This window comes from Chiloscyllium punctatum, chromosome 5 (assembly GCF_047496795.1).
Source record: "Chiloscyllium punctatum isolate Juve2018m chromosome 5, sChiPun1.3, whole genome shotgun sequence".
Lineage (NCBI taxonomy): Eukaryota > Metazoa > Chordata > Chondrichthyes > Orectolobiformes > Hemiscylliidae > Chiloscyllium > Chiloscyllium punctatum.
In genome coordinates, this window is record NC_092743.1 from 128,926,568 (window position 1) to 128,948,224 (window position 21,657).

General features: G+C 40.5%; 1 protein-coding gene across 7 annotated transcripts in view; it reads left to right on the forward strand.

Moving 5' to 3' along the window:
• Positions 1–21,657, forward strand: part of tpd52 (tumor protein D52) — a 152,570-nt gene that overhangs the window by 32,922 nt on the left and 97,991 nt on the right. For 4 of the 7 annotated variants that reach the window (XM_072571334.1, XM_072571328.1, XM_072571329.1 and 1 more), the window contains exons 2-4: positions 2,639–2,754; positions 7,149–7,297; positions 11,604–11,705. In XM_072571334.1, coding sequence (XP_072427435.1) covers positions 2,639–2,754; positions 7,149–7,297; positions 11,604–11,705 — 367 coding nt within the window. Of the gene's footprint in view, positions 1–2,638; positions 2,755–7,148; positions 7,298–11,603; positions 11,706–21,506; positions 21,631–21,657 lie in introns of all 7 variants that reach the window. The other 3 variants (XR_011960725.1, XR_011960724.1, XM_072571333.1) reach the window with 1 other exon arrangement.

Below are 21,657 nucleotides of genomic sequence, written 5' to 3' on the forward strand. Positions count from 1 at the left end.
GGGCAGAGGAGCGGGAAGTGGGAGAGATGCGGTGGAGGGCATCGTTGACTACGTCTGGGGGGAAATTGCGGTCCTTGAAGGAGGCGGCCATCTGGGTGGTACGGTTTTGGAACTGGTCCTCCTGGGAGCAGATGCGGTGGAGATGAAGGAATTGGGAATATGGATGGCGTTTTTACAGGGGGCAGGGTGGGAGGAGGTGTAGTCTAGGTAGCTGTGGGAGTCGGTCGGTTTATAGTAAATGTCCGTGTCGATTCGGTCACCCGAGATGGAAATGGAAAGGTCTAGGAAGGGGAGGGAGGAGTCTGAGACGGTCCAGGTGAATTTGAGGTCAGGGTGGAAAGTGTTGGTAAAGTGGATGAACTGTTCAACCTCCTCGTGGGAGCATGAGGCAGCGCCAATACAGTCATCGATGTAGCGGAGGAAAAGGTGGGGGGTGGGGCCAGTGTAGCTGCGGAAGATGGACTGTTCCACATATCCTACGAAGAGGCAGGCATAGCTGGGGTACATGTGGGTGCCCACGGCTACTCCTTTGGTTTGGAGGAAGTGGGAGGATTGGATAGAGAAGTTGTTCAGAGTGGGGACCAGTTCAGTCAGTTGAAGGAGGGTGTCGGTGGAAGGGTACTAGTTGATACGGCGGGAAAGGAAGAAGTGGAGGGCTTTGGGTCCTTCGTGATGGGGGATGGAGGTGTACAGGGACTGGATGTCCATGGTGAAGATAAGGCGTTGGGGACCGGGGAAGCGAAAATCATGGAGGTGGTTGAGGGTGTGGGTGGTGTCCCGAATGTAGGTGGGGAGTTCTTCGACTAAGGGTGACAGGATCGTGTCGAGGTATGCAGAGATGAGTTCGGTGGGGCAGCAGCAGGCTGAGACAATGGGTCGGCCGGCGCAGTCAGGTTTGTGGATTTTGGGCAGGAGGTAGAAACGGGCGGTGTGGGGTTGTAGGACTGAGGTTGGAGGCGGTGGATGGGAGATCCCCTGAGGTTATGAGGTTCTGGAATGTCTGGGTTATGGTTTGGTGGTGGGAGGTGGGGTCATGGTCAAGGGGGCAGTAGGAGGAGGTGTCTGCGAGCTGGCGTTTAGCCTCAGCGGTGTAAAGGTCGGTGCGCCAAACTACTACCGCGCTTCCCTTGTCTGCTGGTTTGATAGTGAGGTTGGGGTTGGAACGGAGGGAGTGGAGGGCTGCACGTTCAGAGGGTGAGAGGTTGGAGTGGGTGAGAGGGGTGGAGAAGTTCAGGCGGTTAATATCGCGGCGGCAGTTGGCTATGAAGAGATCAAGGGGCGGGTAAGAGGCCAGCATGGGGTGTCCAGGTGGATGGGGTGTGTAGGAGGCGGGAGAAAGGGTCGTCAGAGGGTGGGCGAGAATCTTGGTTGGATAAATAGGCACGGAGGTGAAGGCGGCGGAAGAATTGTTCGATGTCATGCCGCATGTTGAACTTGTTAATCCAAGAGCGTAGGGGAATGAAGGTGAGGCCTCTGCTGAGGACTGTTCTTTCATCCTCAGAGGAGTAGATCTGGAGGGATGGTGAAAACACGGCAGGGCTGGGAGCTAGGACCTGGTGTGGGGTGGGGTTGGGCGTGGGGGCGGGGACTGAGATCGGCATGGGGGTGGGGTTAGACGTGGTGATGGAGATCAGCGTGGGGGTGGGGTTAGATGTGACGGAGATTGGCGTGGGGGCGGATACACATGCGGCGCTGTGGTCATGCAGGTTAGTGATGTCACTGGGGGCAGAAGTGGCGGCGGCAACCCAGGGGGCGGAAGTGGCTGTGGCGACGACAGAGACAGTGTTATTCTTGATAGCCGCGAATCTGTCGGCGATGGTCTTCCTGGCGATCGTGGAGGCGGTTGTCTGGGCGGCGTTCGCGGAGGCTGCGAGGTCGGTGGGGACGGAAGTGAAGTCATGGTCCGTGGCGGCAGTTGTTGCCGCAGGCGCTGGAGCAGCCTTGTGGTTAATGGCGCCGGACTGAACTCTGAGGCTGATGGAAGATTCTGGACGAACCCAGAGTGTGGGGGTAAGTACATGAAAGTTTTTGGTACTTACTGTCTTTAATTTCCGATATGGCTAGGTAGCAAAGGCATCATTCTGGGTGCAATGCATTTTAAGTTTCCTGAGGCAATTGAGTGTTGAAATATTGAGAAATTAATATTGCTACTGAATTAATAAGCTTTGGTCTGGATCTAACTGCACAAAGTTTAAAAATTGTGCGTAGACTGGGTTTTTCAATACATGACTGCATATAGCGATTGGAGTTAATGAGTTTAAATGAGTTTTACAGGAATGCTTCTAAGGCTGCATGCTTTGGGTTAATATTTGTGGTAATATTAAGCAGAACATGTGTTTTGTAGTTCTTTAGAAAGAACTCTTGAACAAATAGTTGAACATTTTCCGTTTCTCTTCTGTAGGTTTGATGTAGTATAGGCAACTGCAATGTATTAATTGTTTCAATTGTGGTTGTCCTAGATGTGAAGCCTTTGAGTGGTTATTTGAGCACATAGGTACTTACTGACGTGGGAGATTGAAGTTGGGAGTTATACTTGTCATCTTTCAAGTTACATACATCTATTCCAAATAAAGGTTGGCTCTATTTTCATCCTTTGTCAATTATCAAAATATAACAATATTTCTTTTGCTTGTTACAGGCCTGCTGCAAGGTGACCCAGCACCTGAAGTAGGAGAAGATGCAGTTGCAACTTCTGACCTTGGAGGTGGAATGACAGATGATGAACGAGAAGAACTGACAAATGAACTTGCTAAAGTAAGGAATGACAAGTTTTGGACCTGAGTGTCTTCTGGACGTTTATTTCCCCTCCCCACCCCAAAATTGCAGTTGTTTAATTTCATCATTTAGATTTGTCAAATGATCATATTCCAAGTTCTGAAAAAATGTTAAAAGCATTCTCATTTGATTTTGGATCTTTCAATGTATAATCTATTGAAAATCCAATTTGTATGGTGCCCTCTTCCTTAAAGTAGGATCGATGCGTGGGCGTTCACGTGTTGTATTACAACAGTCGTGAAATGCAGAGGTTTCCCCACTTGTCAAGAAAGTGCTAAGTGGAGAAGTTGTCACTGTCAAACAGCAGCTAAGAAACTAGAGAGATTAATCATCTGCCTAAGGTACCTTTAGACTCCTATGGCTGACAAAATATAAGGTAATATTGTTTCTGGAGTGTTTTGTTATGTCAGTTTGTTAAAATGAGATCGGTGTGGGGTATTTTTTTCCAGTTGTTTTTAAAAGCTGAAGTTTTGAACAATAAATTTAGAGGACATAAGAAGTGAAGGAGCCAGAAATGGAGTGAAAGAGCTCAAGTGGTTGCAGCCTGAACTCGGGCAAAAGACCAGAGATAACCCATTAGCTGGTGGACGAAAAGCAAGACAACAATTCACAGTAGATTTTGGTTTTATTTTGAAAAGGAGCATTCATACAATCATTATGGTAGCAGTAATATCTGGAGAAAAAGGGTCAACAGCAAAGGCTCAAAATATAGAATGCATTTCTCTTAAATTCTTAATATAAAATCCTTGTGCAGTTAACTGTATACTTGAGCAGCCATATATCAAAGCACAAAAGATGACTCTTGGTTGTAGAATTGTTAAGCACTGAATCCTCATGAGCAATGACTGATCCTAGCATTTGATATAATGTTTAAAAAAAAATTCTGCGTTGTTTCCTGTGCAATTGTGAAATTGGTAAAATAATTAAAATAGAACTGCTTTCTTCTTTCATAAAATATTCATAAGGATATCAGTTTTGGGATCCATATTTAGCCGGTCTGAAAATTCATTTCAGAGCTAGTGATTTTGCAGTAGGCTATTAAATTATACCTTGCAAGAATGTTTCATTTCTCAGAGGGTGGGTCAACACTTCCTTGTCAACGTGAGTTGGTGTAGAGTAGTGATAGGCAGGCAGCTTTTTCCATTTGAGGTATGATTGAATTAAGAATCAGCTTGCTTTTAAATGGCATCTTTCTTTTTATCAATGTCTGACAGTGCTCAAAACTTAGTAATTACACTTAAAAAGTGAACCTTTGTGCATTGACAAAGCAGCTGCCAGTGTGCATACAGCAACGTTGTCGAAGTGGAAAAAAGTTAGGTCAACTTGCTTTTGAATTTTGCAATTGGCTGAAAAGCTTGAACTTCAGGCTGAATAGGGGAATTGACCTGATTGGATCTCTTGTAACTGGATAAATTTGTCATTCTTGTTATAAGATGACATGATGCTGCAGAAAAGTCTTCTGAGTGAAAGAAAGTGAGAATGTTTTTAAGAATGTTTCAATACTTTCATCTGATGACTTAAATGTTATTTTTACTTAGTCCCATAGTATTGGACTCCGTCTGGAAATTGCCACTGTCTAGGAATTTTTAAATGAGCAAATACTGAGATTTGTGGTCTACCAGGTGAGTTTGAAGCCGAACTGATCAACATTCTTGGCCCTCATTACATAATAGCTCACTAATAAATATCCGAATTTTTGGTCACGACCTGCCAGCAGTGTCTTTTTGTGATTTGGGAGAGTGTTGAGCTGAACATTGGTCTTTAGCTCCATATTCAACCTTTTTATAAAGACAAATTTGAAACACTTTTCTAATCCTGCTGGTTAGGCTGGATGTACAGCACCAGCAGTCTTCAGGGCAAGTAAATTTCAGGAAGAACAAAGTTGCTTTTGAAGCAGCCTAGCAGAATATCGCTATGGGACGCATCTGTAAGAGAAATCAGATTGTGTATTCATGAATGACCTGAAATTTACAGAACCAGATTCTGACAGTACCTAATATGAGAAGTCCTAATTAAAAATGGATTTGCTGTGATCCCACAAGTCCAGCAAAGTCCAAAAGGTTTTGTTTTAGTCCTATCCACTATCAGCCTTGTACAACTTCCATAACACTTTCTTGGTATGCACTGCTCTACCTCAGGTGCCAGAGTGGGATTGGCACTTTGCAGGAGTCAAAATTTTGTGTTCATGGGCTCCTCTTGAATTTTTCTTGAGTTCTGAGTTCTGTGGCTGCATTTTGCATTTTGGGTGCTACTATTTAATTTCTTTTATTCTCTCTAGCTCACTTATCAGTGACTCTGTCACATAGTAACAGTACCATCTGTTTGTATTGACCCATGGGATGTTTGGACACAGAGCAGAATTGGAATAATTTGACAGTATCCCCAATTAACAATTCTGCATTAAACTTAAAGCCACAATCCCGCACAAGGATACTATTAATTTCCTAGTTATTATCGTATTTGTGTTTGGGCAAGATGCTCATAAGCCACTGACCTACTTCTGCACATGAAAAGCCAAGACCCTAAGTGCACCTTCCAAGGTTACATTGAGTTTTTGTTTCTCACAGAATGGAAAGAGACCCTTCAGTCCAACTCGACCATGCCAACCAGATATCTTGAATTCATCTAGTCCCACTTGCCAGCATTTGGCCCATATCCTTCTAAACCCATTCTGATGCCTTTTACATGTTGTAATTATACCAGCACCAGCCTCCTGCACTTTGTCTGGCAGCGCATTCCATACATGCGCTACTCGCTGCATGAACAAGTTGCCCCTTAAGTCCCTTTTTAAATCTATCCCCATTTGCAAGGGAGGGTGCCGAGGCAGGAGAACAGGTGATGGTAGAGGACTTGCTGTGAAGGTATTTTCCTTTAGAAAATATTGAAAAATATTGATTTTTCTGGCAGGTGGAGATAGAGAAATAAAATCAGGTGTGTTTGTTGTGTTATCAGCCTCACACCAGCTCTCAGCAAGTTCATGCTTGCAATACATTCGAACTCCTTGACATAAAACCTTTCTAAGTCAAATCCTACTTCCAAAATACGGGTGCAATCTTATTTACTACATCTCCGATCTTTAGATGGAATAATGAGGGGTGATCATCATTATAGTGGGATCGAACACAGCCATTTCTGACCTATTGCCTTCTGAACTGACTGCACAGTGCTGTCAGATCCAACCCTGATTTTGTAATCAAACCTGCCATTAAGTGTGCTGCAGTCATTATCTGGCATACTGACCTCCGCAGAGGCTGAATGTCAGCTCTCTGATACATCTTCATGTTTGCTCTTCGATCATGACCCCATTTTTGAAGTCAGGCTATTGCCTATGGTTGTCACGAACCTCATCTCATCTGGGGACTCGATCTAATCCTGCCCCACAGAACTTTTCTCCATCCTGACTTTTATTTTTATTTTTCTCCATGATCCAGTCTCTTTCCACGTACATCCACCATTCTGCTGATGCTTTCGTGTATTTCAAAATTTCCATGGATGCACAATCCCTCTGTGTCAACTTCCATCAGGGTGGTCTCACCAACTGAAAGTACAGCTGGATGTATGGTTTGAAGTATTGCTTCTGAAGATTCAACTTGTTCAGTAGATAGCACAATTCTGCATCCTTTTGGAGGAAGACCCAAGGTAGAAATATTGGATGGACAACTGACTAGGGCAGTCGTGATGACTGCACCAAGGGATTTTTATATCTGGCAATTCTCAAGGATGACAGCTGACATCTGTCGGATCTCTCTTCTGTTACAGGAAGAGATCCAGAATTTTGAACCACTAATATTGAAGGAATAGTATCATTTCAAGTCAGGATGGTGAGTGGCTTGGAGGTGAACTTGCAGATGGTGGTGTTTCAATGTATCTGTTGCTCTTGCAAATTCTAACATAGATGTCAAGTTTGCAAAGGGCTGTCTTGGTGGGGTGGTGCAGGAAGTGAATCTTGAAGATGGGAGATCAGGTGCCAGTCAAACTGCTGCTTTGTCATGGATGTGCCAAGCTTTCTAAATATTAGAGCTGAATTCCTTCAGTTTGCAGAGAGTATTCCAACAGCCGATTGACTTGTGCTTTGTAGCAATGTGATAATGACTACAAAGTTTGTGCACCCCCACCACCACCAATCCAGTATTGAAATATCTGGGTCTAAATTGTATTTTTTTTCACAGATCAAATAACAATCTGTAGTCAACAGGATCAATGAGTTCCAATTTTGATTGAAATTTTGATGATTAGATTTTTTTTTCCTATCTTTCAGGGGACCTCTAACATAACTGATACAAAAAATGTGAGGAGGAGGAAGTCTCATATTATTAAAAGATTTTTAATATCTTTACTCTGCAGTGTTGAACTTTCATCTGTTTATATCTTAGGTGGAGGAGGAAATCCAAACACTTTCTCAAGTGCTTGCAGCTAAAGAAAGACATGTTGCTGAATTAAAGAAGAAGCTGGGATTGACTCCACTACATGAACTTAAACAGAATTTGTCAAAAAGCTGGTTAGATGTACAATCCTCCACAGCGTAAGTGCATAGTATAGCAATGGCCAATAGAGTTGTGAATTGAATAAACTTGTAGAAAGATTTGTCTGCCTTTTGGTTTATAAAATGGACTAGTAGACTGTTTGCTTTATTGATTGAATAAGCACATTGACCTGGACCTTATATACCGACCACTGCAATGGACAGCTGGAACTGACAACTGGAAGCGGCAGATTCAAACCACTACAAATGCCGGAGGAAAGATCACAGAAGCGCTTCACAGGAGGCTCCCAAGCACTGAGGATGTCACCTCGACAGGGGGCGAAACGTCTGCACCAGAAATTCCCAGCTCGGCGAACAGAACCACAAAAACAAGCACCCGAGCTACAAATCTTCGCACAAACTTTGAATAAATATGACTGCAAGGCTTGTCCAGCATAAAAGACCAAAATGATTCATGCTTGCCCCTATGGGAAGTAATTTAGCAAGCAATTCCATTCCATAAATGATTACTTTTTGTTTTCATAAAAGATCCAACTGCCACCTTCTGAGGGCAGCTACAGATGAGCAAATCTTAAGCTAATTGAAAGAAAACCCAGAATAATTTTGATAAATCCAAGCCAGTAAGCAGGGTTGAGCTGTGGGAGCAAGGAAGTGCTATTCTCTACCTCCTCAGTTTCAGACTATTCAATGCAATTGAAGACATGATGACTCAGTTTCATTCACATTATGAAAGTGGTGACGTTTGTGTAAGCTTATTTTGAGTTCACTGACCTGCTTTCGTTTTTCAATTTGTGTCCCAAGAGACATTTGAATAGTGTTTTCAAATGTGATAACGCATTCCCAGATACTTAAGTGTTGAATAGTAAAATTAGACTTTGACCTCTCTAAAGTGATGACCAAAAATTTGGTCAAAAAGATAGTTTTGTTTAAGATGTTCCTTAAAACCTATGGGGTCTCCAGTTTTAGCAAGGGATTTAAATGAACAGGATCTAGTGCAAGGAAGGTCTTGGGCAGTGGTGTAGTAACATAAACAGCAGTTAAGTAATCTCAAGTTTATAAAGGTTAGAACCCAGGAAGACATCTGGGAGCACATTAGAGCAGGCAAGCCAAGAGTTAACAAAGGGGCTTTTAAGAGTTTGAGCAGTGGATGAGCTTAAATGGGAAACGTGAAGTGCTTCTGGATCTGCAGCTGCGTGGTCATGAACATATGAGTTAACCATGATATAATTGCCAATAATCTGGCTTCATTGTTAATATGGCACAAAACAAGCCATTTGACCCAAATAATTCATGACTGCATTTGGGTTCCACTTTGCTGCTCCCATCTATGCTCATTTGTATTTGCCATCCTAAGTTGCTTTCCTCCTTTATCCCCTCCTATTTGTCTAGCTTCCATTTAAATGCATTTGTTACTTGCATCAATCGCTCCCAGCCTGTCATTCCATATATACTTTTAAGATATGATTTGATAAGTGTAGTATAATTTCCTTACTTTTCAATTCTATCTCTGGAAATAGAGGGCTTGTTTTGTCCTTGCTGTATGATTTTGCTCAGCTGGGGCATAATACTTAGTGGTTAGTTAAAAATCACAACACCAGGTTATAGTCCAACAGGTTTAATTGGAAGCGCACTAGCTTTCGCAGCGATGCTCCTTCATCAGGTGGTAGTGGATCCCTTTGTTCCTGTACCTTTTAGATTTCCACTTTCCAAATAATAAGTGACCTCCTCATTCTTCTCACCAAAATTTAATACCTTTACACTTGCGTACTGAGCTGTGAATGCCAGTTAAGTTGTTCTTTACTTTGTCTGCTCACGCTGCAAGTTGATTAATGAAGTGTTATTTTGTTGCACTCCGCAGTGACTGACAGTCCTCCCTCAAAAGTTTCATCACGTTTCAATTCTAAAGTCTAAATCATGGATATAAACTCTGACCAGCAGTATTTGCTGCACTGATATTTGTAGAACATCACTTCTCATCTACCGCAGGCTACCTTTTTTCCTGTCTGGGTTATGTCTTGAAGCCAACCAATAATCCATTCTGCCATTTGTCCACTGCGTCCTCATTTCCTAATGTTATCCCTTAGTTTATTATAAGGCACCCTCCCAAAGATGACTTTCGATAAATTGCATCTGCTTTACCAGTCTAGATCAGTTAGCAGGGAGAGGAATGGAATGGTTAGCTCCGAAACAATTTGGAGCATGGACTGAAAATAATGGCAGCTTAATACTTAGCAGAATAGGGAGTCCACAAGTAATGTCCCTTTTTAGCATTGTTTTGCTTTAACATTGTTATTTGGACAGGAAATTATTACTTCAACGTTTCTTGCTGCTGTATGTTATCTGACCCGATTGGTACCAATGAAGCAACCATTCCCTTTCTCAGACTGGATGATGCTTCCCAGCCTTCTGACTCGTGGTCTCACTGCATGTCTGCCTGAAGTCTTCAACAGGGAGTTTCACTGACCTGACCATTGATCACCTGCTGGAATAGCTGCTTGCCCCTGGCCATGCTGGAGCTGCTACCTGATAGCATTGGCTGTTGCTTCCAACCAGGATCTGCATACTCCCGCAAAGCTGGGCTACATGGCTTGCAGCCTTCAGTGAGACAGTGTAGGCAGTGGTGATAATGCAGCAAGGATCAACTGCAGTGTAGGGGCCCAGAGCTCAGTGAGCAATGTCTCTCAGACCAGTGGCTCCTGGGTTCTATTTTGAGCCTATAAGAGGTAGTGTGATGAGAGAGTTTCATTTTCTTTCATATTTAAATGTATTTCATTTTTAAGTTACTTCATTTCCAGATGTTGGAATTCAGTCACTTCAAATATGTGATAATCCACTTCAACCTCACCTGCAGATATGATTTGTATTCTTGAGGGAGGTCCTACAGGAATGGACTCCTGTTTTAACATTGAGTTTTTAGGAAATTCAATGCTTTGCTTTTTTTTCTCAAAGTTTTCAATTTTCTAGAATAGAACTGCAACTTTTAAGTGAGCATATCCCATATTTGATTAAAGGATATTTATCCTTATCCATGACAGAATGTCAGGTGGTAAGTAATCTAACTTGACAGTGAAAGGGTTGATTGAATTAGGTGTTGTCAGTACGCATGAAAACTAATGTTGGACTTGCAGTTGATGACATGAAGGGGTAGACTAAGTGATGAATAGGAGGGAACAAATGATGGTCCATTAAAGGACCCTGGAGGTTCTGCCCTAGGAGAGGGAGAGAAAGCAGTGCAAGTGAAACTATGGTTACAATTGAATATCACTGGAATCAAACAAGTGCAGTTTAATCCAGCTGGATGACAGTGGAAGGGATTGCCCTTAAGTTAACCATGTCTGAAGCTGCATCCAGTACAAAGAATGAGGAAGTACAGTTGTCCAACCACTTGTGACCTTGAGTAGTTTTAATGCTGTTGAAGGGATTCAGACAGAGTTCTGGAAAAGATGGACATGGATTTTGGAAAGGAAAGAGAAATTGGCCCTTGGGCAGTAATTTACAAGAACGGTAGAATTCCTTGGTTTTTGTGAACGTGATGGTGAAACAGTATTTTCGTTATCCAAACAAATTAAAACTTCAGGTGTGTGTTTTGGAATATGTCAGTACCTCTTGGCCTTTGCTTAAAAAAAGGGTAGAATTGTAATGTTTTTACTTTGTTTTATTGCCTTTCATACTTCGATTTGACGGGTACACTTGTGTTATACTAAATCAAAAAATTGTGCATAAGCAGGAGATACTTAAGTTCTGTGGAGTATTTCCAGCATTTTGCGTTTGTCGAATTTTCAGCGATATACATTTTGAGGTACTTTCTATAATGCAGAACCTTTTTACACAATATAGCACCTTGAAATTCCGATCATATTTTCATGTTCCTCTCTCTACATGTGGCATTAATTGATGGTGCAGTTTTGTTATGATGTAATTAAACGTTCCTGCTGGTAATGCTGATATATCTCAATTTAGCTTTCCCAACTCCTTGTTGAAATAGCAACTCGGTGGCATTTGTGCACATTGCAGTTTGCTGTTGTCCTCTAACCTGCTTCATTCAAAGACTACACTAGGTCTTGGTTGCTTGGGTGTTTCACTAAAGTAGATTAGCTTGTACTATCCTGTATCTTTCATGATTTTTAAGGGTGCGTTTCAAAAATATGGTGTCAATTCTGTATAGACGAGATATAGGAAATATGAAATAGCTAGGAGGGGAAGTAACCCTAGGATTTGGAAATAATTTGAAATGTACTTGCATAATGAAACAAACGTAAAGCTAGTCCAGATGAAAACAGTTAGAAACTATATACCTTTTTTGTGCTTGTGTTTTAATTTCTAAAAAACTATTTCAATTCTACAGGTTTAAAAAGACATCTGAAACCCTCTCTCAGGCTGGTCAGAAGGCTTCATCTGCATTTACTAATTTTGGTTCTGCTATTACCAAAAAATTTGAAGATGTTAGGTATGTCTTAAGTTGCTTTCTCTAATAGTAATAACTTGTAGCTCACTTTTGTTTCAAACTGCTTAGAAAGATTGTAATCTTGCACTTTAATATTTTAAGTTTCCTCCCATATTTCAGTACAAGCTGAAATTATAAGACCAGTTCACAGTTCGGAGTCTATTCCTTTGTAAATGTCCTAGCTGCTCAAATCCACTTGGATTATCTGATTTTGACAATTTGGAACATTTACGTATGTTGCTGTACCATAGAATTTGAACTAATATAAATGATGCCATTGTGAATTAATGTTTGCTATATCAAGGGTTTCATGTAATTGTTGCTCACCTTGCCCAGATAAAATTTATTATTTTTGTATGCAATCTTCCTTCACGACTTTCCCTTTCTCAACTGTGTTCTTGTGATGCGCTATATGGATGGTGTAATTTTTGAAGAATTTGCTGTGTGATAACATTTATGGCCCCTCCAATGCAAAAAAAATCGCTCATACAGAATATTCTGTTTTTACCCCTCCCCATTTCATTTGGTGTTTTTTTTTGTTTTATTGCTTTCTGCTTCGCTTATACACTGAACAAAATAGTTACTAGTCTCCAAATATTAAATTGCTTGTGAAGCTCTCCCTTGGTTATCTTTCGAGCATATTCATAACTTATTCTTTTCTACCCTTCTGTTGTTTGTATATTGCTCTATCTGTTCTCAAGCTTGCATCTATTTTGTGGTGTTGTCATTTTCCTCCCTCATGTTGGTCCTATTTTTTTTTCTCTCTGGTTATGCAGCATCAGTTTGCATGTTCAGTTTGATTGCTATAAGGTTTCTTCTCTATAACCTGTTATTGCAGCAGTGTTCAACATGTAGCTTGCAAATCTAAAATTCGCTCCTGTTTGTGTGCAGCAAATGCCTCCCTTGGTTCAAACAGCGTGGGCTTTGAGATTTAAAAGTACCTCCACACTGAGGTATTTAAAAAGCTGCTTTTTAAATGTATTAAAAGCAATGTTTTTGAACTATCTGATGCCAAAGTCAGTAGGGAAAATAAGATGTGAAAAATACATCCCTCTATCCCTTTGCTGACTCCTTCAGTACGTGGGCAAAAGTTTGACAGATGAAGTATAATGTGGGAAGGCAAGAACTTGTCTCATTCAACAGGAAGAATAGTAAAACAGCACTATATTTAAATTCAGACTGTAGAATTCCTGATGTTCTGTTAAACAAATCTCAATGTTGGTATACAGGTACAGCAAGTAATTGGGAAGGCACATGAAATACTTATTATAAGGGGCATTCTGCTACAATTATGCAGGTATTGGTGAGGCCACTGGGTCAGAGCCTCGAGGGTATAGTGCAGACAAGGTTCACTCAACTGATTTGCTGGGGTGAAGGGATATCTTGCCAGGAAACATTGGACAGCTTGGGCCTATCTGTTAAGAGTTTTTAAGAATGAGAGATGATTTGAAGGACATGACAGGGTGGCTGTTAAAAGGATGTTTTCACCTTTAAAGACGACAACAGAACTAGAGGATGTAGTTTAAAAACAACTGATCTCCTATTTAAGACAACGGAGAACAAAAACCTCTTACAATCCCATAGACTAATGATTGTCTTTCCCAGAGTGTGTTTGAGATGCTGTCGTTGAATATTTTTAAGACTGAGTTAGCAGGTTTCTTGATTGACAAGGGTGTCAAAGGATAAGAGATGAGATAGAGAAGTAAGTTGAGGTCATAATCAGCTCAGCCATGATAAACTACACGACATGCTTGAAGGACTAAATGACCTACTCCTAATTTGTATGGAATCAAAAATAAGCTTCAAAACCCATGAAGTTTAGTTTCATTTTATGAAATGCGAGATAGTGAAGAGCAATTCTTTGTGCACAAGACCCAATTGCAGAAAAGAATGCAAACAAGCCGTTTAGAAAGAGTAAAAAGTAAGTTTGTTTTTGTTTTTGTCACTGGTTTTATTACTGCGCTTAGATTTCTTACATATGAAGATTGGATTTTGTATGGCAAGATGTAACATTTTAATGAGACGTGTTTGTTTGGATTTTGTACATGGTGCTGGGGATATTTGAGAAATCTACTTAATTCTTTTTCATGATGGCTTAAGGCCCCTGCTCCAAAACATTGGATATATTGCTTCATTGGTGTGATTTCTGCTTCATGAGGTGCAATGGGTTTGAATCTGTTTTGAGAAGGCAAAATAGTGTTGTGGGCCGCCTTTTGTAATGAGATTTAAATTTATGCAGTGTTTTAGTCATGTCCTGTGCAATGATTAGGCTTGACTCTTTTAACCTGGTCAAAACCATGGAACTAAGAGGAGCTGAGTATAGATGTTGCCAATCCTTATCCCTTTGAGTGTCTTGGCCCTGATGTCATGGCCCATATGGACTGGCCACCTGGGATAATGGGAAGTTTGGGTATGTGCAGGCGTTGTGTGCAGACGTTCCTCTTGTGATGCAGCAAGAACGTCAGGAGTGCATAATTTGACGAGCTGCTCATTTTATACTGCACGCTTTGCTCATAAGAGAATAATGACATTGATGCCAGGTTCAAGAGCAGTGATGCACCATTTTAGTTCTGAAAGGCTGCTGGTCTTTTCAAGCCAGGCCCATAGGGGTCGACTGGACCTCCTAGTCACTGCCCATTTTGATTCCCCTTCCTACTCCCTTTCTGACATGACCATCCTTGGCCTCCTCTGCTGTCACAACAAGTCTTTCAGCACATCGGAGGAACAACACTTCTTCATCTCCCGCTTAGGCAGCCTATAGCCGGAGGACTCAACGTTGAGTTCTCTAGTTTCCAATTCCCTCCCTTCCCATCCCCTGACTCTCTTCCCTCCCCCTCCTTCCACTCCTCCCTGCTATCAATCTGATTCATTCCTCCCATTGACCAACCAGATCATACCATCTACCTGTCTACACCTACCCCAGTTCACCGCCCTACCCCAGCCACCCCTTTTATCTGCAGCACCCCCAGTCCTGAAGAAGGGTTACACCTGAAGCATTCTCCACTTCCTGATGCTGCCTGGCTCACTGTGTTCTTCCAGCTTCCTGCCTGTGTATTTTGGATTCCAACATCTGCGTATTTTTTGTCTCTAACCATGTTGGTCTTTTATGGCATGGCTTTAGTGGAAGCAGTGCTCCTCGCACCTACCAGACATGCAATTGCAAGTCAAAAGATCTAGTGGGTCTAATGCACAACTTGAGCATTGGCTGCCAATCTTGAGTATATTTGCTATTTCCAGTGCTTTTGCTAAAGAAATATTTGTTTCTGAATACAAAGTTCATTGTTTGCATCACAGAAGTTAACTTTCCGCCCATCTATGTTGCATAGGAAAATAAATAAAACTTGATGGGATGAGTTGCACAAGATTCTTTTCTAATTAGAAGTATGCTCCAATAAGTGAAATTTTTGTTTTCTGCAATAACTCTTCAGTTTAAAGCAGGTGGCATAACTGCATAAAAATAAACGTTTAAGTACTTATTAGTATATCATCTTGTCTAATTTTTACATCATTGTAATTATCCTAACACAGATGAAAATTTTCTTTCCCCAGGATATTTCGTGTTCTTGTAAAACTTCTAATTTCTCAAGTACGTTTGAGTTACTATGCATGATTTAAAAAGAAACACTTTTTTTTTCTGGAGTCAAAGTTAAAGTAAAATTAATTTGGTTCTGGCAAATAATCTCAATGGTTCAAACTTAATCAATTTATTATGCTTCCAATAAATTGGCTGATCCAGAAGTTTAATTGTATTCTGTACTGACAAGTTCATGCTCATCTTGATAAATTTTAGAAAGCATGATGATGATAATTCACTTGAAGGTTCTATTATCAGAAGTCTCAACACCAGGTTATAGTCCAACAGGTTTATTTGAAATCCGAAGTTTCCAGAACGCAGCCCCTTTATCAGGTGTAGTGAGACAGAAGAGCCCACCGAAACAATTTGTTGGCAGTGATTTAAAGGCAGAGATTGAAAGATCATACAATTAGTGAGTGGAGTGTCAAATAATTTTCTGCAGGTGAGCAAGAGCGTTAGAATGAGTAAAGTGTTGACAGTTGAATAACAAGCGAGGGGATGACAGATTATTCAATCAAATGAGGCAGAGGGATAATTACAAAAAGACGTGGCAGGGGTATTTCCTCCCAGTCAGGGAATATTTCAGTGGTCAAGGACATTCAGCATCTGATCTTCAGATAACAGTCCTCCAAGACTGACTTAGAGATACACAATAGCGCAAATTACTGAGCAGATGCTGATAGCCAAGTTCTGTTATATTGGGTTTATGTTGCGCACCCTATCCATGTTATTCAGTTTCTGTAAAATTTTCCTTATTGTTCTGTTTTGACACTATCACCTTGATGAATTATGGTGTCTCTACCCGAATTAGTTTGCTTTGGTTAGACCTTTGAAATGCACCTCGTCTATTACATTATTCCAGTTACAGAGGAACCTTGATTATCTGAATACCAATTATCCAAAAATCTGATAATGCCAAGGAGGGCTCAGGGAAACATTTACATCAGAGATGTGTTTTTAACAGTGATTAAACAGGCACAGTCTTCAAATGGCTGCCCGTACACTCTCTCCCCACACTTTCCGTGGAGTTCTACATGGGTGTACCCTAAACCCCCCTTCCCCAGATAATATCTCCAACATTGTCCTGAACAGGGCAACGGTGAAACCTGTCAAAAAGTTGCAGTTAAAAGTTGTGGGGGGTGCTGTGGCTGCGTGTGTGTGCACGCGCACGTGCTATTTGGAGACTTAACCACAAAGGTAACTGCAGCAGTCTTGGTATACAGTCCAGCTGCCCGGGGGGGGTTGTTGGACGGTGTTGCAGGGGTGGGGGCAGGGTCTCAAGCTGTGTGCTGCTGCAGTCTCCTGAATGGGGAGCAGACTTTAAAAATTCCGAACCCCAGAGGAAAGTCATTTAATCGGTTAACCAAATGATTGATTATCCGAATGAAATAGTGCCCACCCATCACTTTCGGATAATCGAGGTTCCCCTGTATTTGGTTTTTCTCCAGCATCACCTTATTTTGAATTTTTTGCAGTTATCCATCTCATTTAATCTGGTTATAGGTTATCCCATTGCTTGTTATTCAGCTGTTGACATTTTGCTCACGTCTGACAATCTTGATCACCTGCGAGATCTATTATTCAGCCTGATGACACTCCACCTTACACCATTTGAGTGACCTTTTGATCTGTCTGCCTAGAAATTGTGCTAGTGTGTCTCTGTCACTGAAAGCCTGTGATTTCCAAATACTATAAGCTGGTGTTGTCTGACTTCTGACCTTCTCCATCCCAGTCCAATGCCAGCATCTCCACGTTATATTCTATAACCGCAAATAGAGACCAAGTATTGGATTTGTGACTAGATTTTCAATATGCTGACTAGAAAATTTATTTTCTGCTGTATTGCGAATCAGTGGTATGGCACCAATGTTGGCACTAGCACTGATTCCCACATCTCATGAATTTTTATGAAGCTGAGTAAATCATAAATGTTCTTATGTAACTATTTGATCTGACTCATTGAATTTATGTATTTGTGCAAATAATTAACAGTATCCTAAAGGATGGGAATGCGCAGTGCTATTGGATTTTGTCTGAATAATGAAAAACCTGAGCTTCATGAGTACGCATAGTTTGCTCAAAACCTGCATTCTGATGAAGTTTGTAGACTGAAGTTAGTACTGTCTTGGTTTCTCATCATATTTCAAATCCGTTTTATTTATACATTGAACTGAATGACAATCTATTTGCTAAATTATTTTAGTTATACATTTAGTTTGAATATTTTATATTGTAGATTGGCATTTATAGTCAAAATGATTTTTTTTCTTTTACCTTGAAGTTAGTAGCAATATAGTTATTTACTTGACAATTTGTTTCAATTTTCAAAATGTATTTAGGAATACTGTATTTGACCAAAATTTATGCATGTCCAGTGTTGCCAATGGCATTTGATTACTAAAGAATTGCCATAGAAATATTGCATTCGATTTGAAATGGAATGCTTATGAAGTGCAACATTACAATATTCAAAAATACTGACTAACAAAATTGACATTAGTCCTTACATAGTGCTTCTATCTCTTCTTTTAAAATGATGCACTATTTTAAATATCAGCATTTTGGCCAAAAGCATTTTAGAAGGTATTTTGACAAAAAATAGAAGCTCACCTTTAGACCTGATGAATCTACCTATGATATACTCTTTGGCTTTCAAAGTTGCTGATAACTAGTGAAATTGGGTGCAGTTGTACTGTAATATTTTATGAATATAATTGTGCTATATGACTTTCACATACAAATTCAATTGCTCACTTATATGCCATCAGAAGAGAGGGCAATTGCACCCTAAAGGTGTCTACAAATTTGTCCTCTTGTCAATGTATGTCAGGAGCAGAACTCTTCTGATTGCACCTTAACTTCACAGTAACATTTGCAACATACTAAGTTTCCGTTTGTACATGTTAAAATGTGTACTTAAATTTTGCATTGATTCAAGCTTAATTCAAAGGCCAAATCTTTACCTTCAAGTCAGAAATTAATGTCAAACTTTAGATTTAGCATGGTTTACTTCACGTGTAAATTCTAAACTGCTCCCTCTGTACCACTGTTTGTACTTGCTATAAATTAGCAAGAATGAAATTTGGTGATTTTTAAACCCCAATGGTCTTCAAGCCGAAGGGCAAGCTCGATATTTTTGATATACTATTCATTTATCAAATATATATTTTTCTTAGTTATTTGTGAAGTGCACGGTACAAAAATAGCTTGCTAGCTGATGGAGGATTTGAGCATTTTCTTGTGCATTGATGTTCCTTCGTTTGCTCTGCCTTTGTCTTGGTAGAATTGGGATGTGATGACCATAGTAGACTGTATCTGCATTCTTTATTTTACCATGCTGGTATCATTGTTTTAAACAGCTGTTTATCAATACATCACAAGGAATTTCTATCTGAAAGAAGGATGGACCAAGGTTATCACTTTATAAAAAAAAAAAATCCTTGCAGCAAAAACCCACTGACCAAATGACTTATTCAACAGAATGAAGACACATTGTTGTAAAACTTTGGTCTCCAATCCTTGGCAGCAAAGTTTACTGTTCACACCTTTTTTTGAGGGATTCAGTGCACATTTTGCATCATAGTGTTCTGATCCTAGCTAACATTATTACTGGACAAATCGGATCCCAGAGAGAAATCCAGCTTGATTGATCATGATTTGGTATAGGAGATGGACTTTCTGAAACATTGTGGAGGAATGTCGCAGATTTTGTTTCACCAGTAAAAGTTTATTAACTAAAAGAAATGGAGATAAAACATAACTAACTAAACAATCTTCACAGAACAACTTCTACAGCTCCCAAAAGTTCCACTCTGACCTGAGGATCTCTTCCTGGAATTCTTGATAGATTTAACTATGACTTCATCTCCCTGTCTGGAAGATGGATAGCTGCTTCCTGGAGCTTTTATATGCTTGAGTTTGAATGATCTGGATACTTCTAGTCTGAACCAAACATTAAACCCTGACCCATTATTCTAACATAAGTATTAATCAATCAAACTATTGTTCCACTTTCTCAAGCACTGCTTTATGCATCGGTCTACTTCCACGGCGACTTCTGCAGAACTAGCCAAGACTGAAAGTAAAACTAACATGACCTTCCCCCTCTCTCTGCACCCTCCACCCCCGAATGTCCCCTTTGTCTCTGTCCATTGCCCTGCAGCCTTTGCTTCAACCCCACCTATGAAAGTGATACACTCTATTCTTTGCCCAACCATCTCTTCCAGTATTTTGTGTATTCTGGTATTACTATGTTAGTGTTCTTTCCTGGTTCTCCCATCTCTGCAGAGTTAATTTTAAAGCTTTTCCAGCGAGACTACCAAAGCACTCCAAAGAACTCAATTCAACTATGTTCTGATGCAATCCGTCCAGTTTGTTCAGGCTGCTGTCTCCTCTGGAGCAAGACCCTTTCTCGAGTCCCAGGAATTTGAAGCCCTCTCTGCTGTTATTGTTCCAAGTATGCGTTTGTGTTCTCTTGTCTCTTTTATCCAATCCCCTTTCACCTCGGGCTGAGAGTAATGCAAAGGTTCTTTTGCTGTCCCAGCTCGCTAATTTTCAACTTCGCTGTCAAAATTCTGACTGCAGAACCGCAGTTGCCCTTCCAACCTACATTCATGTTAACCAGTATGTTCCATGACCTTCCCTCAGACAAATGTCCTGCAGCCACTGTTTCATTGTCTCCCTGATGCCAGGGTTGAGAATGTGTGATTGGAGTTGCATTTATGGCTGAACATATGCCTTTCTGTTCCCCTAATAAACAAATCACCATCCCTACTACTCTTCCTGTCTGTTTTTTTGCATTCCTTTGAGGAGCCATTGCCCTCACAGTATCCAAAATTGGAAAATCTAATTTTCAGGAGGACTTTGGGACTTCTGTAATATCTCCTTGGTTTCTTGAACTCTCTGCATGCCCTTAAGCTGGGGTATGACCACCCCTCAACATTTTGTGTAACTCAGCTTTGTGGGTCCATTGCAGTTGAGCCATCCACTACTCAAGCTCTGAAACTTGGAGCTGACATTTAGGTCCCATGGAGTTTTTTCCAACGTGTCACAGGATGATATTCCACATGGCTGGGCTGAGCTGCCCTGCCATAATGTAAGCTTGCATTTGTACAATTTACTGTAGACTGAAGTTGAGATTACTGAATTTGTTCTTTTGTGAAGTTACTGTTTTCTACTTCGAACTATGTTCACTTGTGCAGTTTGTCAACTCCTGATCAAAGACTGGCATAGAGTGAACAAGAAACAGTGTACCTTCCTCCTGTCCTCATTGAACTCCCCTGACTCCCACTACAGTCGAGTAAGGCACTGAGATTATTTATATAACTGAGATTCCAATGAGTCTACCATTTGACAGTTATAGAACCAGGTCAGGGCTCCTACTTAACTGATCTCACCTTATCTTCAGTAAGCTTGATTGGCACCACCCAAATGTAGAAGAAACAAACTTTAAAATAGTACAATTACAGCCTTTAACTTTTTTTAAAGGCTAAGTCTATAACCTAGACTTGTGGGTGAGTGCACATGATGCCAATGATGCAGTCTTTGCCAACTTTTCCCAAGATGTTCACTTATTAGAACTCACTTTGTATCTTGTTTTGTGAAAGAACTTTGAGCAAAGTTAGTTCAGATTTCTGATGTTTCCTCAGGATTTTTGTCTTTTGTTTTGTAACTTTATGGAGCATATTTTCCTTCAATTTCTACATTTCAAAAAAATTCTTCTGTTCCCATTTTTTTATGGTGATTTTCAGTTGCCAAGATGAATATAAGATTTGTACTTAAATAATTGAATCTTTTCTGGCAAGGTAGATTTTCTGATGCAGTCTGCAAACTTTGTCCTTCAAGTGTTTATGTTGTAAAACTATTTTCCTTGTGCTCCTTCTGAGGAACTTATGCTAGTGTATAAGTTCTATTTCATAGCTACGAATAAGATTTTAGCTTATTGAGATTTGAAACTAGAAGCCGACGTGTACCAGATTAACACTTAATTCTGCTGCTGTAAAATTGGAAGTAACTGAAGAAACACCTGCAATGTATTCTTTGTTAAACATAGCATATATAAGTCTTCAGATAGAAGTTCAGTCATCATTCAACTATATTTGCATCATAGGCTAACCTTTTTAGCTTATTTGTAAACTACACGTGAAAGGGTGTGACTTGGAAAACCCATATAGTTTTTCTTAGCATTATTCCTTGGGTTTGTTGGTTAAGAATGACGTGCACTTTGGCAGGTCTGTTCTGGAGGAAGGTGTTTCGTCTAGATTGAGAAGGTTGCCTTTTCTCCCACAACCATCCCCTCCTCTTAAATACTACTGACAGTGTGACCTGTGGAAGATGCTGGAATGAAGAGCAAAGGTAGGCAATCTAAACTTTCTTTGTCTC